At 37.1% G+C, this 25,877-nt stretch overlaps 2 protein-coding genes across 2 annotated transcripts in view; one reads left to right on the top strand and one right to left on the bottom strand.

Moving 5' to 3' along the window:
* Positions 1 to 499: 499 nt before the first annotated feature.
* On the top strand, positions 500 to 18,541 carry LOC143280975 (galectin-4-like). Its single transcript, XM_076585824.1, has 9 exons — positions 500 to 634; positions 2,304 to 2,401; positions 3,835 to 4,036; positions 4,866 to 4,988; positions 5,595 to 5,678; positions 8,288 to 8,365; positions 8,804 to 8,892; positions 9,437 to 9,647; positions 13,044 to 18,541. The coding sequence occupies exons 1-9, from the start codon at positions 593 to 595 to the stop codon at positions 13,155 to 13,157; spliced, it is 1,041 nt and encodes a 346-aa protein (XP_076441939.1). The 5' UTR covers positions 500 to 592; the 3' UTR covers positions 13,158 to 18,541.
* The window catches only part of LOC143280974 (uncharacterized), a 23,157-nt gene continuing 13,073 nt past the window's right edge, over positions 15,794 to 25,877 (bottom strand). Inside the window, exon 9 of the mRNA XM_076585823.1 lies at positions 15,794 to 25,257. Within this exon, the coding sequence (XP_076441938.1) occupies positions 24,950 to 25,257 (308 nt within the window). The 3' untranslated portion in view covers positions 15,794 to 24,949. The remainder of the gene's footprint in view (positions 25,258 to 25,877) is intronic.

Below are 25,877 nucleotides of genomic sequence, written 5' to 3'. Positions count from 1 at the left end.
TCTTTTTTGAAAATTCACCATATGTTGTGAGTAGGTATACTGAGGTTGTTATTTTTAGATGTAAAAAAAAGAAAAAAGAAAAAAACTGAAAAAAAAGAAAAAAAAAGAAAGAAAGAAAGAATGAATAAACACTCTTTTAAGATTCTGTGCATTTATTGATCATTTAATACCTGGTTTACGTCCCTGGTGTTCAAACTTTATCATCATAATCGAATATCAGTGATTTTCAGTGTTATACGATTATGCCGTGACCGTTGATCGAAGTCACTGAAGTGAATCGATCCTTGTGCGTAAGTTTAATTGTTCTTGTTGATGATGATGATGATGATGATGGTGATGGATGAGACATCGGACACTTGTGGTGGTCTTTTTTTGTGAATCAACATACTGACATTGAAAAGAATTCGTTTCTTCATGCACCAGAGACCCCGATCTGTTTTCTCCACAAGGAGACTTTTTTCCATGGGGTCATCAGAGATTCAGATTCACCGTTGTGTGACGTGAAGTCACGTGACAAATCTCTCCCCCGAAAGCTCTACTTTCGTTGTTTTCTGAGAACCGAGACGGACAAAAGTTCTTGTTCATTTCGGAAATGATGGCTTTCAGTAATCCATATGCACCTGTCGTCACCCAGGTAAAATTGGACGGTGTTATTTAGTATGAGAACTGTTCTCTGGTAGATAAGTAGATCTTTTACGAAAAGCAGATGTTGTGAAACTCTCGTGCATTCCATTTATTTCCTGTTTTCACCAATACATTTTGCTGGTCTTGACTTAACTGTTCCGTTACAAACGTGAAAGTAATGCAGCTCATTAAGACTGCAATAACTACTGGCTTTAAGAGGCCATTTGAATTAGAAACACTTAAATGTAAACACAAACGGGAATAGACTGTGTTTTAGTTTCTTGAAATGATGTCTTTTAAAAAGTTACCTGACTGTTAAGAGAATCCGTATGTATCGACAGTTGCATTGTCCAGTAATACGTACCAGATATGACAACAATGTGGTAAAGAATTTACCCAAGTGATTACCAGTTTGATTACTTCATACTTCTGGTCTGGTTATTTTACACATTAAAGGCGATGCCTGACAGTGTTAACCCATCCGATCTCCAGCATTCGTGTGTGGTATAATTGCAAACGACATGAGCACACGCATGCTGTTGATTTTCAGGTGTTGAGGAAAAAATATAAAAGTTTATATGGTCAGCTTGTAACAGATTTATTTGGCAGTTGAACAACACAAAGAGAGTATATGATGTATAAGAGAATATATCATCAAGCTGTTGCAACTGTTATAATAAGTTTGGTGTCATATGTTGGTATGGAACAACTATCCAAACTTTGGTTAGCATGTTTGTGATTTGAAGTAGTAGATATATGTATTAGCTATTAAATGTATATATTGATACATGTGAAAGTCCGTATCTATGATCAGTTCATCATTGCTCATATGCACAAGATGAGTCATATTTTATACATTTCTTTATTGTTTTGTTCCAAACAGTTTGATGGCACCACATATCAAGTCTGTTGATCACACATGTGTTGACCAGTCATTCAGCTGATTATCACATCACATAAATGTGCAAGTCTTGGGTTATTCACACACACACACACACACACACACACACACACACACACAAGTTTGAAAAAAAAATCCTGATTTTGTTTTACAGTGCCACCACACAAGGCCAGGTAAAAAGCAAAAAACAGTTCAAACCCAATTCAATATCACTTATTGAGTTTCGTGTTTCAGGTCATCTGCTAATTCTTATACAAGCATTTCATTTGCAGATTACCCCATTAAACATTGTTGATGTTTGAATTAGGCCATCTCTTGATATTATGCAATGCAGGTTGATACTGGCAATTGAAGATAGGTATTAGATTACCAGCAGAACCTTTAACCAGAATTTGGAGTTGGCCACCTAACATGAAGAACTGTGTTCTGTATTTCTTTATTTAAAATTTTTTGTGAGATTTTGATTTTGTTGGTTTGCTGTTTCTTTTGATCAGTTTGTCAGTTACCTTTCAGGAACTGGTATATCATATTTTCTAACTCTAAATGCAGTCTAAAACTGTTGATGATGGCCTGTCTATTGTCTAGGTTTGAATTTGCCACAAAAAAAACAATGACACAGAAACAGTTTCTTATTCATTTTCAAAACTGTTTCTCATTATAGAGTTTGTTAATCTTACAGGTTTTGAAGGTACTGATGTGACAAGAACGGAAGAAAGTGGGGAACTATGCGATTTGGACAGTATTTCTTTTGATATGTATTGTTCAATTCAAAATGCAGGTATCGCTGCCCTTCTGCAGCCCAGTGCCAGGAGGCCTGACAATTGATAAACAGATCCAGATCCAGGGTGTTGTACAAGATAACTCTGCTGCAAATGGGTCAGTCATCTGTGTGTGTGTGTGTGTTCAAGGTACTTGTGATGATTTGTATTTGAGCAAATATTTTGTGGAAGATGATCATTCACTTTCAAAAAGGACAAAGTGAGTGGATGGTGAGTACATTGATGAATTAGCTCAAGCATGCCTGGGCTCATGCAGATACAACGAAAAGGCAAAGTCATCATCATCATGATTTATTAAGTATTTGTAACAAATAAATCTCTGTTTGTGTATACATAAACCCACCAGTACACCATACATAGTAGAGTTTCACACATGTATACAAACACACACACAATAGAAAAAATGCGCACAAATAATAATAAGTTGTATATTATTATATGAACACTGTTTCAGACAGTTTCAAATATCAAACTAGCTTACAAAAACTTTTGAGTCATTGTCACTAACACTAACAGACACAGATTTTTATTATCATAGTAGAAATTCTTAACAGAGACAAAAACTTGATTAAGATTTTGTAAACCAATTCATATGTTGGTTTGTTTACTTTTTAATGGCTTGGTTTGTTCTATTACAGTCTACAGTAGAGTCTGCTCAACACAAGTTACAGAAGATAAGAGAGATCTGCCTGTGTCAAGCAGTGTTTGTATTTTGTGTTGATCAAGAATATCAGATGTCCTTTTCCCTGTATCCCTCTTGTCAGTGAAAAAAGAATCAACTTATTTCATTGAGCAGGTTTAATAGAGGCTCTCACCACATCACCACAGCCATTTTTATATGTGATGTCCTTATGGTTATACTGTTAAATTGTTGAAACAGATCATTGTTTTAATTGTTTATTATGATTTCTTTGTTGGCTACTTTACTCTTTGTACAAACATAAATATGTTTACATCCCCATTCTGTTTAAATATTCTTAAAGAAAATAGTTGTTTTGATTTGCTTGTTTGTTGTCTTCCTTCTTTCCCCCCTTTCTTTTAATAGTTTTATTGACCTGTTTCCTGTCTTCTCTTTCTCTGCCTCCTTCTTTTATTTGTATGCAATTTGTTAATCAAATCTGATAAATTTGTTACACTTTCTTTTGTTTGTAAGTGTGCTCTCTTCTCTCCTCATTTCCTCCCTGTCTTTATTGATAATGCATTTGTTTTTCAAATCTGATACGTAATACAAGTCATGATGATGATGATGATATGGATAGTTATACAGCACCTATCCTCAGTTAGAGACCAAACTCTAAGGTCTTTGCAAACATGGAGTCTTTTGCACAACAGACTGACTACCTGGGGGGAGCCAGTGGAGAGTTGCCTTTGGGCGCTTATCATTTGTTTCCCATGTCATTCAGGCAGGTTTCAGGCACATACACACACACACACACATTCTCACACAGACCTATAAAGATTTTTACATGTAAGACCTTTTGTTTATTACCCCGCCACTACAAATAATACAAGTTATGCGTCATTCTGTAGATTTTCCATCAACCTGTGTGAACAAGCGGGAATGGAGCCCAACTGTTCCATGCATTTCAATCCTCGCTTCAGTCAGGGGTGTGTGGTGAGAAATGCAATGGAAGATGGATGTTGGGGGTGGGAGGAGCGTGATGGAGGAATGCCAATCATGAAGGGGCAGCCATTTGAAATCATCATCCTGTGTGCTTCCTCTGGCTACTTCGTGAGTCTTCTTTCTCTTTGGCTACAGGAGTTACCACATTTTGAAATGCTGGCATGCATTCAGAGGACTTAAGTTATTTGTTCTGTATTATTTCTGTGTGTATCTGTTAACACATCTGTGTATACTTCCAAATGTGCTCAGGTTTGCCTATGTATATATTGTTTATGACTGTCATAAGTTTCCTCACATAAAGATTTTTTTAGCAAGAATGTGTTTCACAAAAATAGTGTGCATGTGACAGGCCAGGTCAAGCGATATGGGCCATTCTACATTTTGCCATTTTGTGTCTGCTTACTGGTGTACCAAGTCAGAAATTAAAAAAATCCCAGTTCAGTAAAGTCCACAGAAATGGACAAAGCTGCAGAGCCTACTGCCTCTGAAGTAGTTTTCATTGATATCAAAGAAGAGGTTACAGTGGAGGAGAAAAAAGAAAAGAAAAGAAAGACTGTTGTGTGCTTCAGATCCAATCCTGGATGTGGACAGTACACAGAGAGGCACCACTATCTTAAGTTCATGGATGAAGAATTGGAGAACAGTGTGGCTGACTCACACAGAGGGAGAGCGATCATGCATTGCAAGATGAGGAAATAGTCCAAATTGTAAATAATTACACAAAAATTATCAAATCCCTTTATGTAGACATAAAAAACAACAAAAAAAAATAAAAAAAAAAAGTTCGGACTTGGGGTTTTGTTTATACAGTAATTGGATAGGAATTGTTTTCTCTTGTATTTTAACTTGTTTTTTCTGTATTTTAACTTGATTTAAAGATAAGAAATGAAGTAAGAATTTAAATTGTTCGTGATATCAACATTTTTGAGTTTTGCAGATTGCAGTGAATGGACGCCATTTCACAGAGTTTAAGCATCGCTTGCCCATGGCAAAAGCCAAATACCTGTTCATTGATGGACAGTTCCTGAAGATTAACTTCATCAAGTATGAAGGGGGCAGCGTAAGTATTTTGTTCCCATTTTTGTGTGTTAGATAGGTGGTCCTGCAGCTTGAGTATATGTGTTGGGGTAAACTGTTACCTCGAGATGCATGCAGTGAAATCTAGGCATGTTTGTCTTCTCAAGCTCAGTGTTTCAGTCTTCTTGCAAGCAACACAGCACAACAAACAGCCAGGGATACACAGGGGAGGTAACCTACTTAGGGAGGTTATCGGCCGTAGCTACTTTTGTTTTCTCCGCATAGGCGGGTAGTAGTTTGCACAGGACAGGAATGTCAGACCCCTGCCAGAGTCTGCACTAGTGGGTCACGGTAAGTATGTTACTTAAACGTAATTTTAGGAAGAAAATTTCCTTTTACAGCTACATCAGGGGGTATGGGAAGGGGAAGGGGAGATGTTAAAAATATGTCAGTGTATAAAGTAAGCTGTGGATTTAATTTGTGTCAAATGAACTTTAGCAATGACTCCTGCTTCCAAAAACATCCATCCTTTCTGTTTTTGATTTTCCTTCTTTTTTTTTTTAATCAGTAGGAATCACATGTGAGCCATGAAGGTTTTACCTCATGTCTGTATGTACTTATAGATTAAACAGCACATTTTGTCATGTAGATGCCTGCTCCTGCTCCTGCTGCTGTTCCTGGAGCATACGGATTTGGTCCTGGGCCTGGTGTTGCACCTCCGCCATACACTGCGGTGAGTAGTGCGTGAGAACTGCTGTCTTGTATGTTAGTGATGTACGGAAATAACAGAGCTGCTGAAAATGTGCTGATGCACAGTGTTATTTGAGTTCATATGTAGAAACAAGATCACACTCTTAAGAGTGTATAGGATATATTAGAAATCTGTTCGATAGATTAGTCATATGTCCTTTGTTAGAGATGTGTTTGATAGACTGGACATACATTCTTTGTTAGAAATGTGTTTGACAGATTGGACAAGTATCCATCATACTAGAAAAGTATCTGATACATTTAGACATGGCTCCATTGTGTTGCATGGGATGGTCCAAAAATGCTGATGACTGCAAAGCACATGAAGCAATCTGTTATTTGCTGATGGGTAAAGAAAAAAATGCTGATAGTTCTATTATTTCTGAATGTACAAGAACTATGTTATACATGCTGTTAGGAACAAAATTATAAGGTCAGCTGGAATATATCTCCCCATGGAGAGCACGTCGCTACACCATAGAACCACCCATTTTTTTGTATTTTTTCCTGCGTGCAGTTTTTATATAATTTGTTTTTCCTATTGAAGTGGATTTTTTTCTACATAATTTTGCCAGGAACAACCCTTTTGTTGCCACGGGTTCTTTTACGTGCGCTAAGTGCATGCTGCACATGTGACCTAGGTTTATCGTCTCATCCGAATGACTAGCGTCCAGACCACCACTCGAGGTCTAGTTTACGGGGAGAAAATACTGGCGACTGTGCTGGGATTCAAATCAGTGCGCTCAGATTCTCTCGCTTCCGAAGCGGACACGTTACCTCTAGGCCATCACTCCACTTTGTGGGTTGGTGTCGCCTTTTCATGGGGAGGGGTTATTTCTCCTTTTCACAGGGATGGGTTATTTTTCCTTTTCACAGGGAGGGTTTATTTTTCTCAGGGTTTATTTCTCCGTTTGACAGCGAAGGGTTATTTTTCTCCTTTTCATGGGGAGAGGTTATTTCTCCTTTCCACAGGGAGGGGTTATTTTTCCTTTTCACAGGGAGGGTTTATTTTTCTCAGGGTTTGTTTCTCCTTTTCATGGGGAGAGGTTATATCTCCTTTTCATGGGGAGGGTTTATTTCTCCTTTCCACAGGGAGGGGTTATTTTTCGTTTTCAAAGGGAGGGGTAATTTTTCTCAGGGTTTGTTTCTTCTTTTCATGGGGAGAGATTATTTTTCCTCTTCACAGGGAGGGTTATTTTTCCTTTCCACAGGGAGGGATTATTTTTCTCAGGGTTGGTTTTTCCTTTTCATTGGATGGGTTATTTCTTCCTTTCACAGGAAGGAGTGTTTCTTCTTTTTATGGAGAGAGGTTATATCTCCTTTTCACGGGGAGGGTTTATTTCTCCTTTCCACAGGGATGGGTTATTTCTCCTTTTCACAGAGAGGGTTTGTTTCTCCATTTCACAGGGAGGGATTATAAGATAAGATAAGAATAACTTTATTATCTCCAACTGGAGAAATTTGGTCAGGTGCATTATCACAGCATAGACAAGTAAACAACATGGGGACCATAACTGTAAAAGCCAACAACAGCCCTCTACAAATATTACGAAGATACAAATGTAAAAAATATCACATACATCATTTCATACATACATCCACACACTGCAGGTAATAACTAGTATTCTTAATGTAAAAACAGAAAGAATTAAGAAACATTATTTGAATATAATTATAAACATAGCCTACTATACTGCACATTGATTATAATAGATAAGATAAGAATAAAGATGAATTGTGGAAAACCACAACCAGATAATCAGCACACACCCGCACCGCACCCCGCACCCCCCACACCCCCCACCCCCACCTCCACCCCCCCACACACACACACCCCACACACGTGGATAACTTGATTAAACAAGAGTAATAAACATATGTCCTGAAATAAAAGCATTTCACATATTCGCTTTAAAAAACATTGCAATTAATTATTACATCGTAATTATTAAACAGAAATATATTTAGAATATGGACGTTAGCATTAGACATATTCATTGTACATTCATCCTGCATATTGCACATTATTCTTCCTTATTTCTCCTTTTCACATGGTAGGTTTGTTTCTCCTTTTCACAGGGAGGGGTTATTTCTCCTTTTCTCTGGGAGGGTTTATTTCTCCTTTTCACAGGGTGGTTTTGTTTCTCCTTTTCACTGGAGGAAGGTAGCAGAATTGTCAAGACGCTCAGCTGCCAATATAGAGAGTCCGTGAGGGTGTGTGTTTGAATCCCGCTCTTGCTCTTCCTCCTGAGTTTGACTGGAAATTCAAACTGAGGGTCTAGTCTTTCGGACGAGACGATAAACTGAGGCCCCATGTGCAGCCCGCACTTTGCGCACTGAAAAACAACCCACGGCAGCAAAAGTGTTGTCCTTTGTGGCAGAATTGTGTACAAAGAAATCCACTCTGATAGGTACACAAATATGTCAGCATGTGCTCTCAAGGCCTGACAAGCATGTTGGGTTATGCTGCCATCAGGCGTCTGCCCAGCAGATGTGGTGTGGCGTATATAGATTTGTCCGAACGCAGTGCTGCCTCCATGAGAAACTGAAACTGAAACTCTTCACAGGGAGGTTTTGTTTGGTCTTTCACAGGGAGGGTTCTTTCCTCCTGGCATGAAGCCGCCTGGTGATTATGGCGCTGCACCGGGCAGTAACATATTGTACAACCCGGTGAGAAACTCCATTTTGCTTCCGTTTGATTTAGGTATGCGTGTGTAATATGCTGGTTAGGTCTTTTTCAACATGAAGTATATTTGTATTTCTTGCTGTGGTGTTTTGTCATTTTTCAGTTCTGAGTTTGTTTGTGTGTATGTGTGTGTGTGTGTGTGTATACATTTGTGTGTGTGTGTGTGTGTATGTGTGTGTGGTACAGCTCAGTATATCAATGAGACAGTATGCAGTTTGATTATTTGTATACTTGTGTATGTACACGTGCCTGCATGCATGGGTGTGTGTCTGCGTAGTATGACTCAATGTTAATCTGATGGTAAATAGTTAAGGACTGTGTGTGTGTGTGTGTGTGTGTGTGTGTGTGTGTGTGTGCACCTGTTGGGGAGGAAAAACCCTCAATGACCCATCAGTTTTCATTTTTATAACTTGTCTTTGCAGCCAGTTCCACTGACACACCGCATTCCTGACGGAATGCGTCCAAACAGAATGATCTTCATCAGTGCTGTTGCAAACCCTGATGCAAAGAGGTACTTTTGAAAGGATAATTCTTATTTTGTTTCAATTCTGTTGCTATTTGTACGTTCAGACAGGTATGTTTGTGTGTGTGTGTGTGTGTGTTTCTGTGTGTGTGCATGCGTGTATGCGTTGTGCATGCTTGAGTGTGTGTGTGTTACAATAGAAACAGACCTGACTTTATTTTGCATTATGTAATCAACATCAGCATGTTGAAGATTCTTGTGTTTGGTGCATGTTATGTATCTCAGATGATGTGAGTGGCAGGATCTTAAACACGCATATTTGATCTTCTGCATACACATGAAAGGGTATCAGTAATAAGCAGGTCTGCACTTCTGTTGACCTGGGAGATTAGAAAAAAAAACAACTTCACTTAACAGAGGCTGGCAGGATCGAACCCAGCACCCTCAGATTGAAAGTGCAATGCTGAAACCACTCAGCTAACACACCCATCTATATTTTGAGGATGAGTTTTAGATAATAATCTTTGCATAGTTTGTACATGTTGCTGGGTGATATTAAATCTAATAGAAAAGAACAAATTTTCCCCTCCAGATTTTTCTTCAACCTTCAGAGTGGACCATCAGGAAATATCAACTTCCATTTTGATGTCCGCATAAATTATGGAAATGATCGCAAAGTGGTGGTCCGCAACACCTGCACCAATGGGGGGTGGGGGCCAGAGGAACGTAGCGCCAGTTGCTTCCCCTTCAGTCCCAACGCTTCCTTTGATATGATTATTCTGGCTGAAGCTGGCTGTTTCAAGGTCAGTGCTTTGAACAGATAGTTACTGTAAATGGTTTACCTTTACTTTTTATCTTCTTGTTCTTTGTGGTACTTTCTGAAGACAAGGCTTTTGACATTGAAGGAAAAAATTATAAAGTTGAAAGGAAAAGTGCGGCACCAAAAAAAAGTAGAGGTAGGGTGGGGTCGGTATTTAGGTGCTTTTTTTTTTTTTTTTTTTTTTTTTTTTTTCCTCAGTTGCATGCAAGTCATGGAGCACCGGGGGGGGGGGGGGGGAGTGCTTCACATGACTTCTTCATTGTCCAAAAAAAAAAAACAAAGAATTTTTTTTCCTTTTTTTTTCTTTTTTTTTTTCTTCTTCTTCACATCAGTTTTCCAATAAAAGCAGTTTCCGTTTTGTATGTAACATTCTAGGTGAGCTTACAGCAGTGTTATTACAAGTATTCACAAATGACTATGAAACAAGGACAATTCTCATTTCATGGACAATTTCAATAATGAAGTACGTGTATGTAAGTTCCGTTTTAGGGATAAGATTTTTTTTTTTTTTTTAAGTATATATATATATATATATATATAATATATATATATATAGAGAGAGAGAGAGAGAGAGAGAGATTAAGAAAATAATGAAATTATGCAATCAGGTTCATCAGAACATATACTGACAATTCAGTTATAAATGACCAGACACACACACACACACACACACACACACACACACACACACACACACACAAACACAAAAAATAGACACCGGAACAAATGCAGGAAGTAATCATGCAGACAACGTAATAGCCTCCAGCTGGACACACTGATCAAGGAAGCTCACCATGGCACTGATATGCCGTAGAAAAAAAAGAAGCTGAATAAACACAAGGAGTTAAATTTGTATTTGTAATTCTTTTTATCACAACAGATTTCTCTGTGTGAAATTCGGGCTGCTGTCTCCAAGGAGAGGACGTCGCTACACTACAGCGCCACCAATTTTTTTGTATTTTTTCCTGCGTGCAGTTTTATTTGTTTTTCCTATCGAAGTGGATTTTTCTTCAGAATTTTGCCAGGAACAACCCTATTGTCGTTGTGGGGTCTTTTATGTGCGCTAAGTGCATGCTGCACACGGGACCTCGGTTTATCGTCTCATCCAAGTGACTAGCGTCCAGACCACCGCTCAAGGTCTAGTGGAGGGGGAGAAAATATCAGTGGTTGAGCCATGATTCGAACCAGCACGCTCAGATTCTCTCGCTTCCTAGGCAGACATGTTACCTCTAGGCCATCACTCCAAATTAGGCGCATTATTAACACACATACCACCAGGTCATGTGACAGAAACTAATATCAACGAATAGAGATAATAAATAATACCAAAATGTCTGTGATCAGATTGAACTTTACCCGCAGTCAAATGATAACGCAGTAATGACAGAGCTATACCATGTGCGTGGATTCAAGACTCTGTGTGTGTGTGTTGAGGGTGGGGACCAGGGGGGTGGATGGAAAGGGAGGGTGTGGGTGGGGGAGGAGAGAGGGGGATGTGTTACAGGTGCGAATATGTATGTGCATGTTCATGTGCCGTCCAACAGTGTGGTAGTTATATAATCATAATGTGGATAATCATTTCACCCATGCATTGCTTCATACTGATAGATTTTTTAGTTTCATTTCATTCTCAGAAATACACTGTAAGGGTATGGCTGATTCTGTTTTTCTTTTAAGATACTTAATGCACATTTTCCCCACTAAAATATGTAGATTGATGTAGTGGTAATTCCCCGTCATAGGCGGATGATCATTCACCCCAAACAGTATATCTATATTTGAAAGCTTCAACTTGACCTTCACTTTGTAATCAGTTGTCTCTTCAGTGAAAGCCCAAAGGTTCTGAGCTACCGGACATTCACAGAAAAAGTGTTCAATGTAATCTACTGTATCACAACAGTAAGAGCACTTGTTGTTTTCTTAATTTTCATTTTGTTTAGAATTATATTTGTTGTGTTGATATTGTTTAGAATTTTCCAATGTCAAACTCTTGATCTTATTTCTTTTGTGACTTCTTTTGCTCTCACCCAGTCTTCTTTGTTTAGTTCGAAATTAGATTTCTTGCGCAAAAAAAAAAAAAAAAAAAAGAAAGCGGAGAGGGTGTCTGGTTCCTTACTTGCTGTAAGAAGTTTTTTTACATGTTTTGGCTTGGTGTTAAATCGATTAACGTCACTTGTCTGGTCGTCTATCTGTCGTTGTCCTGTCTGTATCCACTGGATCCATGAGTTAGCGATAGCATTGACTAACCGGTTGTATTCAAGCATCGTACCTGCTCTGTTTTGACCAGTTATACAGTTTATCTCATTCAGTGATAGTAACATATTCTCTGTGTGATGTATTATGTGTTTGATTTGTACAATCCCTCTTCTTTGAGTATTTAGGTGCTCTTGTTGGAACAAATGTTTTGAGCATCTGTCTCTTCTGAGATGCTTGAGATTAGGGGGTGAGTCACTTGGGTCTGATATAACGTGAAGGTGGAGATCCATTGCTGAAGTCAGTTGGTTTGGGCTAAAGGTGCAAGAGCCAGGTACTAGCCTCAACTGCATGTCTTCCTTGGATTAAAAAGAAGTTGAAGACCACAGAATAGTGATGTTGATGGTATTGATATTTAAATACTGCCTATGCTTGACTACAGATGAAGCACTAAGTGCTTTACAAACACAGAGGCATTTACACAACAGGCTGCCTACCTGGGTAAAGGCGATTGACAGCTGCTATTGGGCGCTCATCATTTTGTTTCCTGCATCATTTAATCAGTTTTCAGTCATGCACACACACACACTCATACAGATATATAACATCTTAGGTGTATGACTGTTTTGTTTATTCACCCCACCACATAGGCAGCCATACTCCATTTTCAGGGGTGTGCATGCTGGGTATTTTATTGTTTCTATAACCCACTCAGTGCTGACGTGGATTACAGGATCTTTAATGCGCATATTTGATTTTTTTTGTGTGTTTACACACGAAGAGGGTTCAGACACTAGCAGGTCTTCACATATGTTGACCTTGGAGATAGGAGTAAAATTGTGTTCTTTATATGGTTGCATAAAAGGGAAATGTTAAAGATTGTCAAACTTTGTAACGTCATTCCAAGATCCAGTTGATCAGTGTGAAACCCAACACTGTCATAAGCCATATTGTAAGATGCTGCAAGAAGTGCCACTCATTATCATCATTGTCTTCACCTTTCATTGCATTGAAGAAAGCATGTGGTTGATGTATTATAAGTTAGTGTCATCACTGTCTTCTGTAATTTTGTTACAAAAATTGCTTCGTTAAATTTCCATGTGGTGAGAAAAAGGGGCAAACCTGTTAACTTACAAAACAACTGCTCTGCATCTTGTAAGGTAAGAATGAACTGATGTGCTTTCAGGTGGCAGTGAACAATACCCACTTCATCTCCTACTCTCACCGTCAGCCACTGAAAAAATCAGACACCCTGTGTGTCAAGGGTGATGTCAGAATCACCAGCCTTCGCTTCCAGTGAGTGCAGTGAGCAGTGCTGGGTGTGAGTGACTGACAATGAAGAAAAGAAGAAATGAGCACAACTGGTGGACTGCTTCCTCAAAAGAGGGCGCAAGTCAGGGACGCAAAGGGGAGGTAACCTACTTTGGGAGGTTATCGGCCGTAGCTACTTTCGTTTTCTCCGCATAGGCGGGTAGTAGTTTGCACAGGACAGGAATCAGACCCCTGCCGGAGTCTGCACTTGTGGGTCACGGTAAGTATTTACTTAAACGTAATTTTAGGAAGAAAATTTCCTTTTAATTGATGCATGGTTTTCTGTATATGTAATGTGTTGACATATTCCGTAATTTCGATCTTTCCAAATCAACAGAAACATGTTTTTGTTGCTTTTTGTTTTTTAGACAACAACAAAAAAACGATGATAGTAATGTTTGGTCATGATTTTATTCATGCTTTTTTTTTTTGCATGCTGTGGTTTCTTTGTGGTAGCAGTTTTGTTGTTGTTGTATTTTTAAGAGAAGAAAGAAAGAGAAAAAAGGTGTAAGACATGAATACCAGATTTATTCTGTTTTTATTCATGGGTCAGAATGTTTACAGGTCTTTACAGATGACTTTTTTTAATCAGTGTTGCCATTGAAATTTTATTTCATATTCCATTAATGTTTTTGTTATGATGGGAATTTCCACATTTCATTTTGTTCCCCCTTCTGGAGCACATGGTTTTGTCATTGCACATTTGTTACTTTTATTTGTTTTATATAGCAGTGATTGTGTTGTTGACAAAGATGTTAAGTTGTTGTGTTGTTGTTTTGCAAAAAATGTGCATAGATCTGATTATGTTATTCATTTATCAAAGTGCAAAAGTTGAAAATTGTTGTTTCTTTCCTTTTAGTAATATACATTGCAGCACCATAAGTCCTTGTAACTTGTGCATACCCTGTTTTGGGACAGTCACACACTCACACACACAGACACTCACACATGTATGCATGTATGTTTTCAAAAGCACAAATGTGTAGATAATCATTTTCACAGTTGTTTTTTTTAATATATAGTATAGAATATACCCAGTGACAAAAAGAATTTGTGCTTGAATTACTTTTTGAAAATGGATCATGATTACATTTTATTTTTAAACCAGAGTACCTTTTAAATAGAAAGAATAAGAAAGGGTTTTATTTTCTAAGTGATGTTTTAAGGATAAATTATATTAGTGTTGTTAATTCAGTACAGTCAGTATATTCAGTCTTAAAGTGTGGAGCAACACAAACAGATAAACAAGAAAAAAATGTTTAAAGGTGTTGATTTTTTTGTTGTGTGTGTGTGTGTTTAGTTTAACGTCTTTTCACTGTTTAGTCATATTACATGGGTACAAAAAAAAAAAAGGAAAGAAGAAAAAAAAAAAATGTGTGCGTGGGGTACATGAGAAGAGGTGGTGGGATGACTATAGTGAGTAGTGGAAAACGAAGAGCTACGAAAAACTGTAGTGACTACAGTGAATTATAACATGAATTACAACAGTGAGTTAAACATCTACATGACAGTAAAAAAGCATGCTAATGATAACAAAAATGTGAGCAGTCAAAGGTAGATACCAACTGGACTTTGAATCCAACATTCAGAAATTTTTTGAAGTAATCAAAGTACTTGGTGAAGTATTCAAAACATCTCCTAATGACAAATATGAATTTGGTGGAAACTGGTCGGCTAGTTTTTGAAAGAACAGTTGTCTTGTTTTTGGACACTGGACAAGTGTGTGGTATACATTGATTTCTTTTCCCACACAGACACTGTATATTTGTGTGTGTGTGTGTGTGTGTGTGTGTGTGTGTGTGCTCATCTTCTTCCTGTCCTTTATTTTTGTTTTTTTCAGAGAAAGTAGATCCTATTATTCAGAGTCAGCAGGTAAATAGATAATCAATTTTCTTCATAATTTTTTTTCCTTTTTTATTAATTCATCTATTTACTTATTGGGGCCTTTTATATTCTCATGTTACTGTGCATTACGTTTTTGGTCAGGAGAGAAGGTCAGTTTCTGCACAGGGATTTATTGCATTCTCAGTTTACAGCATGTTTGTGTTAATTGTACTGTGTGCATATATATTAGAATGAGAATAAATATGAATTGATGGGGGGGGAAATAAGTAAATTGTTACTTTGTATGTAGTGGTCATTTGATCTTTATTTCTGTTTCTGAAGCATAGGTGGTTATTGACTTCGTTTCATTTGTGTATTGATTTATTTTATTCCTAATTCATTTTGAAAGACCAAGAGATTAAGTTTTAATTCATTTTCTGGTTTTGTTCTTTGCAAGCATAATAGTTTGAACAAAATACTGCTTCTTATAGCTTACAGGATTATGTGCTTGTTGGTAACCATGACATAGTTTAAACAGAATATTACTTCTTATAGCTTACTGGTTTTGTTTTTGTTTTGTTTTCTTGGCTTTTTTTACCCGGACTTTCTTGGGTTGACCACCGTTTTATTTTGTATATAAATCACACAGTGTCAAAATAATCAATAGCATTTATAGAATAAATACAACTTTTCATTTACTGATTTTGGGCTTGTTACAATAATATGGAAGGAAATTTTACAAGTCATACAATTAAGTGTACAAAACTTGGATTCAGTGTTGTTTTTTTTTTTTGGGGGGGGGGGGGGGGGGTTGTTTTGTTTTTTGTCCACCTTCATTCATACACAATTCTATATCTGTCTGTTTCTACGTATATGGACAATCATGTAGCAAAATTTTAGTGTTGGAAGATAGTTTGGTTTGTCTGGGTTTTTTTTTGTTTTTTTTGGTGCTTTGGTGTGCTTTCTGTGTGCATGTTTGTTTCTTTCTCACTTTTCATTCAATCATTTGACGTTATTTGTAGATGGAGGTGGGTTTTTTTCACGTGAATTTGTCTTGTTTCAAATTCTCATTCAAAAATAACCTGTAAGGGAAAGACTGATTTGGTCTTTTTATGAATACTTACACACATTTTACCCACAAAGATTATTTTATTGATATACGCATAATTTCCTTTTAGATGTGGTAAATTTTCAATCCCAAACAGGATATCTGATGCTGACAGTTTCAAGTGGACACTTGTTTCTGTTGGTAGTTTTTGTTCAATATACTTCCAGAAGTTGTGTGTTACTGGGTATAGCTTACTGGTTTATAAGCTTGTTGGTAGTTTAGACATGAAGAATAGTGGTCTGTGTTATTTTAGGTTTCCCCTTTTATGATTTAGATGATAACTGCAGAATTATGATGCCTTGGTTGTTGTCTTTTCTTTTTTCTTTTTTTTTTTATTCTTCTTCTTGAATCTGTGTTATCAATTATATATGATTGTTTGATGTCATTTACGCAAGAGGTCTTTCTAGGTTTTTTGGTTTGTGTGTTTGCTTTTCTTTTTAGGTCAGTGCAGTGAGGCAGGGGAGGGAAATGGTTCATAGAGCAGCAAATGACTGTCTCTTTTTTGTGTTGTTTGGTTCTACCAATGGTATTAGAAGTACCACTATTGCAGCTGTGTTGAAAAAATTAAAAAGAGGGCACTAGTCAGGGATCCAAAGGGCAGGTAACCTACTTCGGGAGGTTATCGGCCATAGCTATTTTCGTTTTCTCCACGTAGGCGGGTAGTAGTTTGCACAGGACAGGAATCAGACCCCTGCCGGAGTCTGCACTAGTGGGTCACGGTTAAGTATGTTACTTAAACATAATTTTAGGAAGAAAATTTCCTATGTAGGTAATTATTTATAATAATCTTTTCCTGAATTTGATGAACTCGTTTTACAACTTATGATTTTTTTTTCGATTCCTGTTGTAAATCATAAACTTTTTATGGTTATTGTACTTAAACATATTTAACCTTTCATGCTGATTCATCTTATCCTGATTATTGATAATAATAAAAATAACCTTATTTGTTTATTATCTCTTTATTTCTCTTCTGCATCAAGGATAATTTCTATTGAAGTTATTGAAACCCACAAAATAGACAACACTAACTGAAACAGCCTTTTATTATTTTTTTTAAAATAATTGTTACCACAAAATAAGCAGCATTAATGGAAACAATCTTTTATCAGTAAAATGATTCTTATAATGAAAATTAAACCTTTATTTTACATCATTATTATGATTGAAATTACTCTCTATCTTAGATCATTTCATGACTGATGTTATCCTTTATTTTAGATCATTTTAGGTCTTGCAAGAACACCTTTTAAGAAAATTACCTTTTTGATGTGCTGCATCTTTTGGGCCACTGTCGCTGTACTTCGTGGGTGACTTGGGACAGGACAGGAGTCTGGGTGCGTGCAGCAGTCATGTGCAATAGACTGAGCCTGTCTTGGACAGCAGGATCAACAATGGATCTGGTCTTCTGCAGTTGTTTGTATCTATCAAAGGAAGCAGTGCAATAGATTGTTTTCCAGCAAATGTTCCTTGATGATCGTAGATCAGTCTTGTGAATGTTCCTTGATTACAGTAAATCAGTCTTGTGAATGTTCCTTGATGACAAGATCAGTCTTGTGAATGTTCCTTAGTTGCAGTAGATCAGTCTTGTGAATGTTCCTTGATGACAGAAGATAGTCTTGTGAATGTTCCTTGATGATATAAGATCAGTCCTGTGAATGTTCTTTGGTTACAGTAGATCAGTCTTGTGAACGTTCCTTGATTACAGAAGATCAGTCTTGTGAATGTTCCTTGATGATAGAAGATCAGTCTTGTGAATGTTCCTTGATGATATAAGATCAGTCCTGTGAATGTTTCTTGGTTACAGTAGATCAGTCTTGTGAATGTTTCTTGGTTACAGAAGATCAGTCTTGTGAATGTTCCTTGATGATAGAAGATCAGTCTTGTGAATGTTCCTTGAAGATATAAGATCAGTCCTGTGAATGTTTCTTGGTTACAGAAGATCAGTCCATTGAATGATCCCTGGTGACTGTAGACCAGTCCATTGAATGATCCCTGGTGACTGTAGATGAGTGCCATTTTTAAAGACCACTAACCAGCGAACATGAAGCCACATATTATTCCAGATAAAATTGAAAGAGGAGCATGCATTGTTCAGGCAAAAAAAAAAAAAAAAGAAGAAAAAAACCAAAAAAAACCCAAACAAAACAGTTTTAGCATCAGACAGTCTGTTTACAATGTATTTTATGATTCATCTTTTTATGCATGTAATGGGGTCCGATCTAAAGGGGTTAACTGTGAGAGTGTTTACCACTGCACTGGCCATTCACTGTACTTTGTAACCTATCCATAAATGTGAACATTTTATCTCAATTTAAAGAAAAGGTTGCTGCAAGCTGTATACTCTGTATATATATGTATATATATATACATATTTTAATGTAGTTTGTGGTTGTGATCTTCCATATTTTTGCTTGGAATAAAGGTTCCATTGACCCGGTTTCTTTGATCCCATTGAAAATGTGTAGCATGTTTGTGTGAGATATCCTCATCGAAAAGCATGACATTTTCTTCAATGAGGAATTTTCCCCCCCACTCTTTTACTGTTACAGTAAACAGACATGCAAACCCAGCAGTTATTGTTTCAGTCCTTATTTAAATGCACAGTTTTAACATGTGTTGTTTTCAGCCGAACATGAATTTAACCCCATTTCTTTACATTATGTTCTAAAGTTTAACCTTCAATTGTTTACAAGTCTGCATTTGTAATTCTGAAAAAAAAACCCACCCACTTCCAATTATTAACCACCCCCATCCCCTTTCCAATACATACATCAAAATTTACAGCTGTGGATAAAAGAAATGTCTTTAAACCAAAACCTCCAGCTCTGGGCACAAGAAACTGAATACCGGTATTCAGTTTTGGATAAGAAGTTTCAGAGTCTGTTCTCTTATTTTGGCAGATTGAGATATTTGAAAGAATTTCAACCCTTGAAGAAATGATGCCTGAAGTGTTGTCAATGATGATTAATTTTGAATCAAGATTATTTTGTTTCACAAATTGGGTTTATTCAAGTCTTGCTTCTCATTTGATTTGTGAGATATCCAGAAGCTTCTCTTTGTTACTCCGTACCTCACTTAGACTTCAGGCCAGACAGTGGACTGGAAACACTCATTTAAAGTCTTCAGAACCAGTGACATAGCAATGTTGATGTCAGTAGTCATGACCAGTTGTTTTATTTATTGCACAAGAATTGGTTTGTCAAGGAAGGCTATATGCAGAAATATTTGTTGTTCTCTGTCATAACTTGGAAAAAAAAAAAATGGAGACACACACGTGCACACACACATACTCAAAAATAGAAGGATTTCTACTCCAAAAAATTATTTTAATAACAAATAAAGTGCAAAGAAATTGAAACATTTCATTTCACATCACAGGAAATGACATCCTTCATACTGATAACTGCAGTTCTTGTAAAGCATTGCAATGAAAAAGAAAAAGCAAACGTTGTTCTGATGATACATACAGCAACACTTCAAATCACTTTACGTCTCATTTTATGAACATAAACTGACACACCATTTTCATCCCACCCCACTCCCAGTTAGTTGTTCATTTCTTGCTCCTATGTGTGGTCTTAGTTCAACATTTGAATATTATCTGCTCTGTAGCAAAACAAAAATGTTCTTGTCTTTTGTGTGTAAAATGTTGCACAAAGACAGATTCAAGTGTTATTTCTTTAGACACTTCCATTAACAGTCTCACAAAGTAGCATAAGACATACAATAAAACACAATGTACCTCACAAAGTAACATAATAAAACACACTATCAAATATATGTTCATTCATAAGCTTGGGTTTAATCACAGTTATGTGTACTGTGTGTATGATTGTTAACACCAAGCACACAGCTGCCAACCTCATTTTACAACCAACACAGTGTAAATGGAGGTTACATACAGGATGTGAGGCATGCTTGCTTTTCAGTGGGCAGGGTGGGAAAATGCTCTTAAAGTGAGACATCTTTAATAAACAAAGAACCAACTTTGCAACCTTTGGACAGAAAATGATCAGGATTAGAGCAGGCATACTGATCACCATTTGACTCAGTCAGGAATAACACATTAACAGTAACAGTTCTTTGTGGTTGGTTTAAAAAACAACAACAAAAAAGAAACATACAAAATGATGTCTGTGCCCTATGATTTTCTTTTGTTCTCCCCCTTCCCCTGTATTTACATACCAAAATAAATTACTTTGAAAGGAACGAGCGTACCCTTGTAAAGTTGATACGTTTCAGTCCGGAATTAGTTCTTAGTTTCTCTTGGAAGCATCTAGATTTTGAATACGCTCTTTTATTTTCAACAGTATTCTGATTATTTTGTTTTATATTTGAGTTATATTGTCTGAAAGCAGTATATATATATATATATATATATATATATATATATATGTGTGTGTGTGTGTGTGTGTGTGTGTGTGTGTGTGTGTGTGTGGTGTTCCTATCTTCAACTTTTTTATGCTTTTACATTGGCATGCATTAATTGTTTATTTCAGAATTACCCATGCAAAAAACCGGACCACTTAAAAAAGAGAGTTTGTTTTACATTGTTCATATTTTGCACTCTTTCATTTAAGAATAAAGTATCTTCAAGACTTCTTTTCTCGTCAAACTGCTTTTAAAGACTAGAGTACAGTAAGTTCAGTAAACTTGTAACACAAACAGTACAGGAAAATTCAGTCAATATGTAACACCAGACAGTACTGTAAACATCTAACAGTCAATTGACAACTCCAAAACAGTAAACTGCACTCATGTGCAACTACCGTGTGGAAAGTAAATGCACTGTACAACAACATGCATTACAGTGTATGGCAAAATGTAAATATCACATTTTTTGTGTTTGAGATCAGTGATGATATTATAAATAAACACATACAAATGCAAGGCACTTGAAGAGGGAAACGACGCATCTAAAATACACACTCTGCACACACTGACATTGCCAGGCTCATAAAAAACAACAACCCACACACAAAAACTGTATTTCTACTGGCAGACTGAGCAATCACGCTTTAGTTAGGATGCAGGCAGTATTTTCTACTTTCAGCTTGCTTTTATGACTAATGCTTTGTTATGAATAGTTACTAAAGAAAAAAAAGGGATCTTTTGAGTTCTGTCACATAGTACGTTTGTTGTTGTTTACTGGCTTAAAACAAGATGAGGTCACCAAAGTATCCTTGAAATGCTTTTTTTTTCTTTTTCTTTTTTAATTTACATTTTGATCATACACCAGAACCAATACCTCTTATTCTTGGCCCTGTAATCTTCCATTTTCATGTCACTGTGAACCTGATGTCTGTTTTTGGCAGTCAGTCTCATTGACATCAAGAAGACTGTTTCAGTACTTTGATCTTTACCTGTCAACATCTGCCCCATGATCTTTAACATCTGCCCCATGATCTTTACCTGTCAACATCTGCCCCAATGGGACACAATCAAATGAGAGAAACATCTTTGTGTTGCCATCTCTCTGTATGTGCAGAAAGCAGACTGTAAGTCAGATAGTTTCATGTACTCCTCCACTTGTTTTCATTGACTTTCTTCATAACCAAGAACTGTGTAAGACTTAGCTGAAAGCTGCCTGTTTTGATTTCACCGATGTGTGTTTTTGTAAATGTTGGGATATATCTTGATTTGTGTTTTTGAATCATAGGACACTATGGACATTTGAGATGCTGGGGTATTTCTTTACTTTGGATATTTCTTTTATAACCACTGATTTGACACCACCTCGCCTTTCCAATAGTGAAACATAAATGGAAATTACTTGAAAACTGAATATGATTATGACTGGATACACAAAATAAGATTATGTACATATGAGTGGTTTAAGTGTTGTAAGTCTGCTCCACATTGCTTGTAAATGACTGTGGAGGATGTTCGAAAAAAAAAAAAAAATCCTCCAGCATGGGTATCTGTTTTAGACATACTGTATCCATATATACTATACAGTCTGTCTCTGGAAGTGGGCTTACCTCGATGATTTCCATGACACAGCTTTACAGTGCAATGTACAAAACCTCATCTAGGAGGCAATGACTGTGATGGCCAGGGACCACAAATAATGACTCATATAGAGCAAAAATGCAGAAGTCAGTGTACCATTCATCATCGTCCCACACAGAACATGTTTAGATTTCACTTTCAGGTCAAAATAAACCCAGAAAGTTGAACAAAATCTTTACTCTGTATGAATCAATTATCCATGGTGTTAATGAGGGAGAATGACATATTTGTATACTGAAGAAAATAAAAATCTTATAACAACAGATCTTTAATTTCTATTTTATTTGAAAGTGTTAAATGGCAGTTAAATCATCAAAGCTCAACTGGATCAAAATTTGTGCGTCCAGAATAGCAAGCACCACCTGATTTAACTGTCCTTCCAGTTGACCATGTATCTTCTCCTGCTTCTTCGTTTGTGGGCTGCAACTCCCACGTTCACTTGTATGTACATGAGTGGGCTTTTACGTGTATGACCGTTTTTACCCCGCCATGTAGGCAGCCATACTCCGTTTTCAGGGGTGACCATGTGTGAAAGCTAATGCCACAATGGGGTGCAAAAATAACATATCAATGACATGAAAATTCAGTGAGATTCTGCACAGTTCAGATCATTTGACTAAATGACACATAATAATAGAACACATAAAAGCCATCCACTAAGACTCCCAAATCTTCACAGAATGTTTTACAGAATGCTGGCCGCTCTTCCAAGCTTGCAGCAGAAAATAAATTAAATACTAAGTATTTTTTCACAGCATTGTCTTGAGTGTCATCTTTAAAAAAAAAAGAAAAGAAAAAAGAAAAAAAAAAAGCCGATTTTTTTCATTTTGCATGCCTGATCTACAAAAACTATTAATATACTCAATGGAACAAGAAGTTGGGTGTTTGTTTTATCATATTTGAGTTTCCCTCCATATGGACAACCACGTTGAAAAGAATATGCATTTCTGATTGATTGAAGCAGCTTTTTCATTTGTGGAGGCAATTTCTCCACTGTACTGTGCATAACAGTTTGACAGTGCTCATCTTATTCTTATTCTTGTTGCTTATAGTCCAGCCGACTGCACAGGGCCGTATCAGGACTGTCAAACCATACAAATTCTCAATCACATCAAGACAAAACTATCACATTTACAAAATAACACTAAGGCAAACCCAAAAAACCCAGTTCATGACACAGTATCCCAACCATTTAGCTCCTTATGACAAATAAGACATGGCCATGCTGAGGATGCCAGCCATTCCGCATAATCGATCATCCCCAGATTACAAGAAAACGTAAAAAAGCAACAACAAAAAACCCAAAAAAAAACAACTTCAAAGCCAAACAAAAAATACAAAAAAATAGGCCATGTTGGTAAATAACACTACAGAACGGGCAGCTAGTGCCCATCCCAGTGTTTACATCTCACTACCTAATCGCCAGAGCAAAACGGCACAGACAGTACATCACAGACTGCGGAAAATAGAAAAAAGTGTCAAGGCTTGCTTGAAAAAAGAAAGGGGAATGGACTGGGAAGGCAGAAAAAGGAGACAACAGTGAAGATAGAAAAAAGGCAGAAACAAAGAGAGTGACAGAAAAGAGGAAATTTCTTGCACAGAATTTCCAGAAGGTTGGGATGCTATTTATACTGAAAGACCCCCGGCATCCCCATGGGGGGAGTGCTTGTCTTGCTGGCATCAGTATTTTTTAACAGTCTTTATCTGAGGTAATCTATTTTCATTATAAAATTTGTCTAGCTGAGAAACTTGATGAAATATGCTCATATTGCAGTTGCAATCTGCCTGTCATGTCCATCCCCACCCCATCTCCCTGTACAAAAAAAGCCTCTCAAAACGTTTTTGATAACCAAAGCATGGAAACTGATTCCAGTTTCTGTCACTGGAAAATAAAAAGGAATGCTTCTGTCATGGGATCCTTCCTTCAGTTGAATGTTGTGCCTAACACATATATGGAAGCTTAGACTTTTAATGTCTTGTGTCACAGGATACAGGTATTGCCTGGTAGATACCGTCAAATCTAATGTCATTGTTTAAACATGAGGTTCCTTTCTATGATCTTCGGTGCCTCTCTGATCTTTCTCTATGGCCGACATTAGAAGAAAAAAAAAAAAAAAGATTTCCTGAACTATCTTGTTTCCAGTGGTTCCTGCTTTCAAGAAGGAATTGTTCATGCTAAGATTTTTTTGTTTGTTTTGTACTCTGAGCGTTCTGGGAGTTTCACTAATGTAGTAATCCAAGCATAAACAGCTTCTCCTTGACAAAAATTTGGGAACACTGCAGGGGCTTCGAACATACAGTGTCGTTGCAGAACACCCAAAGCTTGACCTCAAAAACCAATTATTCCAGATGAAAGATCAGAGAACTGAACCAGGATACTGTAAAAATACAACGACAAGAAACAAGAAAAACAACAACCCCATATTGTTTTTAATCAGTTAAAGATATTTGACAAGACTTCCCTTGCCTCAGCCAATACTTGCAACAAGCAACAAAATGTGTAACTAATGCTTCTGGATGTATGACTCAATGTTCATTTTTCCTGAAAAACAGGTCTGGACAAGTGACTGGAAGCTTAGGACTACAACCATCTGCAAGGGAATTTGCAGACACATTCTTTTTTGCATTGATTCAAAAAATGCTTCATTGGTATGGACCTAAAAACCCACATTTAGTAAAGGTATATATCAACAAACATAAGAAAAATCTTCACTGAATCCGTTTACAACTCACACCCACTCTGCACAAGGCAAATATAAATTAATATAAAGTAAATAATACACACACCAGATTGTACAAAGCATACTCCCACAGTGGGAGTGACCTGACGGTGATTACCTAAAGAAGAGCAGGTTGCGTGCGTTGTGTCTGGTGTCCAGCTTTGTGTCCATCCCAATGCGGTGCAGGTCCAGAGGCTTGTCTTTGGCAGACAACAGCCGGTCCTTCAGGTCCGACCGCAGGGCCATGTGCGCGTAAACGTCGTACTTTGTGGTCAGACCGTCCATACGGAACTCTGTCAGTTTGGTCTTCTGTCGGAGGTTCTCTTTGCCGTAGAAATCAAACGTGACCTTCTTCTTCGGGGACTCTGGGTCCTTGGGTCCTTTAGAGAGGCAGGAGTGGGGAGAGTCCATGAAATCTACATCTGAAGAAGAGAGATCCGTCTTCAGCCACTACTTACAGGCTGTCACAAGTTCAAAGATGACAGTGAGGTGCTTTGTTTATTCATCTATTATTATCGTTATTATTGTTGTTGTTATTTTCATTAGGCTTTTTTTCATTCATTATTCAGTTTCTTCTTTTGTGTTCTGCTGGACTAAATTGAAGGGAACATTGACTAAATGTGTCACAATAAACACATTTGGGTATGCAAACAACAGAAATTACAATCAAAATAGTGATGAAAAAAAATCTAAATGTAATAACTCACTGAGTAAAAAAAAAAAGGTATGAAGACAAAATCAACATCAATCAGTAAACATTCCAGATCATTACTTTCACCAGCAAGAACAAATCAATGTTTGTAAGACACATGAGCACAAAGAAGAAAAACAGTAAACAACAATAACACAAGATAATGATACAAACAGAGTAGACCTCAAAGTAAGACTCACAAGCACTCATCAGATGAACTGGATAACATGCACAACTGCATGCTTCAAAAGTGAAAAGGCAGTCTTTATGAGAAAGTGTATTTGGTTAAACACAATCATCTTCAAAACAAACAAGATCATGTTCCTGACATTCCCTCAAACTTCCCAGCAA

Source organism: Babylonia areolata, chromosome 4 (assembly GCF_041734735.1).
Source record: "Babylonia areolata isolate BAREFJ2019XMU chromosome 4, ASM4173473v1, whole genome shotgun sequence".
In the NCBI taxonomy this organism is placed as follows: Eukaryota; Metazoa; Mollusca; class Gastropoda; order Neogastropoda; family Buccinidae; genus Babylonia; species Babylonia areolata.
This window is presented reverse-complemented; position numbering and strand designations above follow the sequence as displayed.

Bases quoted from the DNA above. Each gene is read 5' to 3' on its own strand.
- LOC143280975 (XM_076585824.1), top strand. From the start codon at position 593: ATGATGGCTTTCAGTAATCCATATGCACCTGTCGTCACCCAG. The intron at 2,402-3,834 runs GTCAGTCATCTG...GTCATTCTGTAG, and splicing joins GATAACTCTGCTGCAAATGG to ATTTTCCATCAACCTGTGTG. The intron at 9,648-13,043 runs GTCAGTGCTTTG...ATGTGCTTTCAG, and splicing joins CTGAAGCTGGCTGTTTCAAG to GTGGCAGTGAACAATACCCA.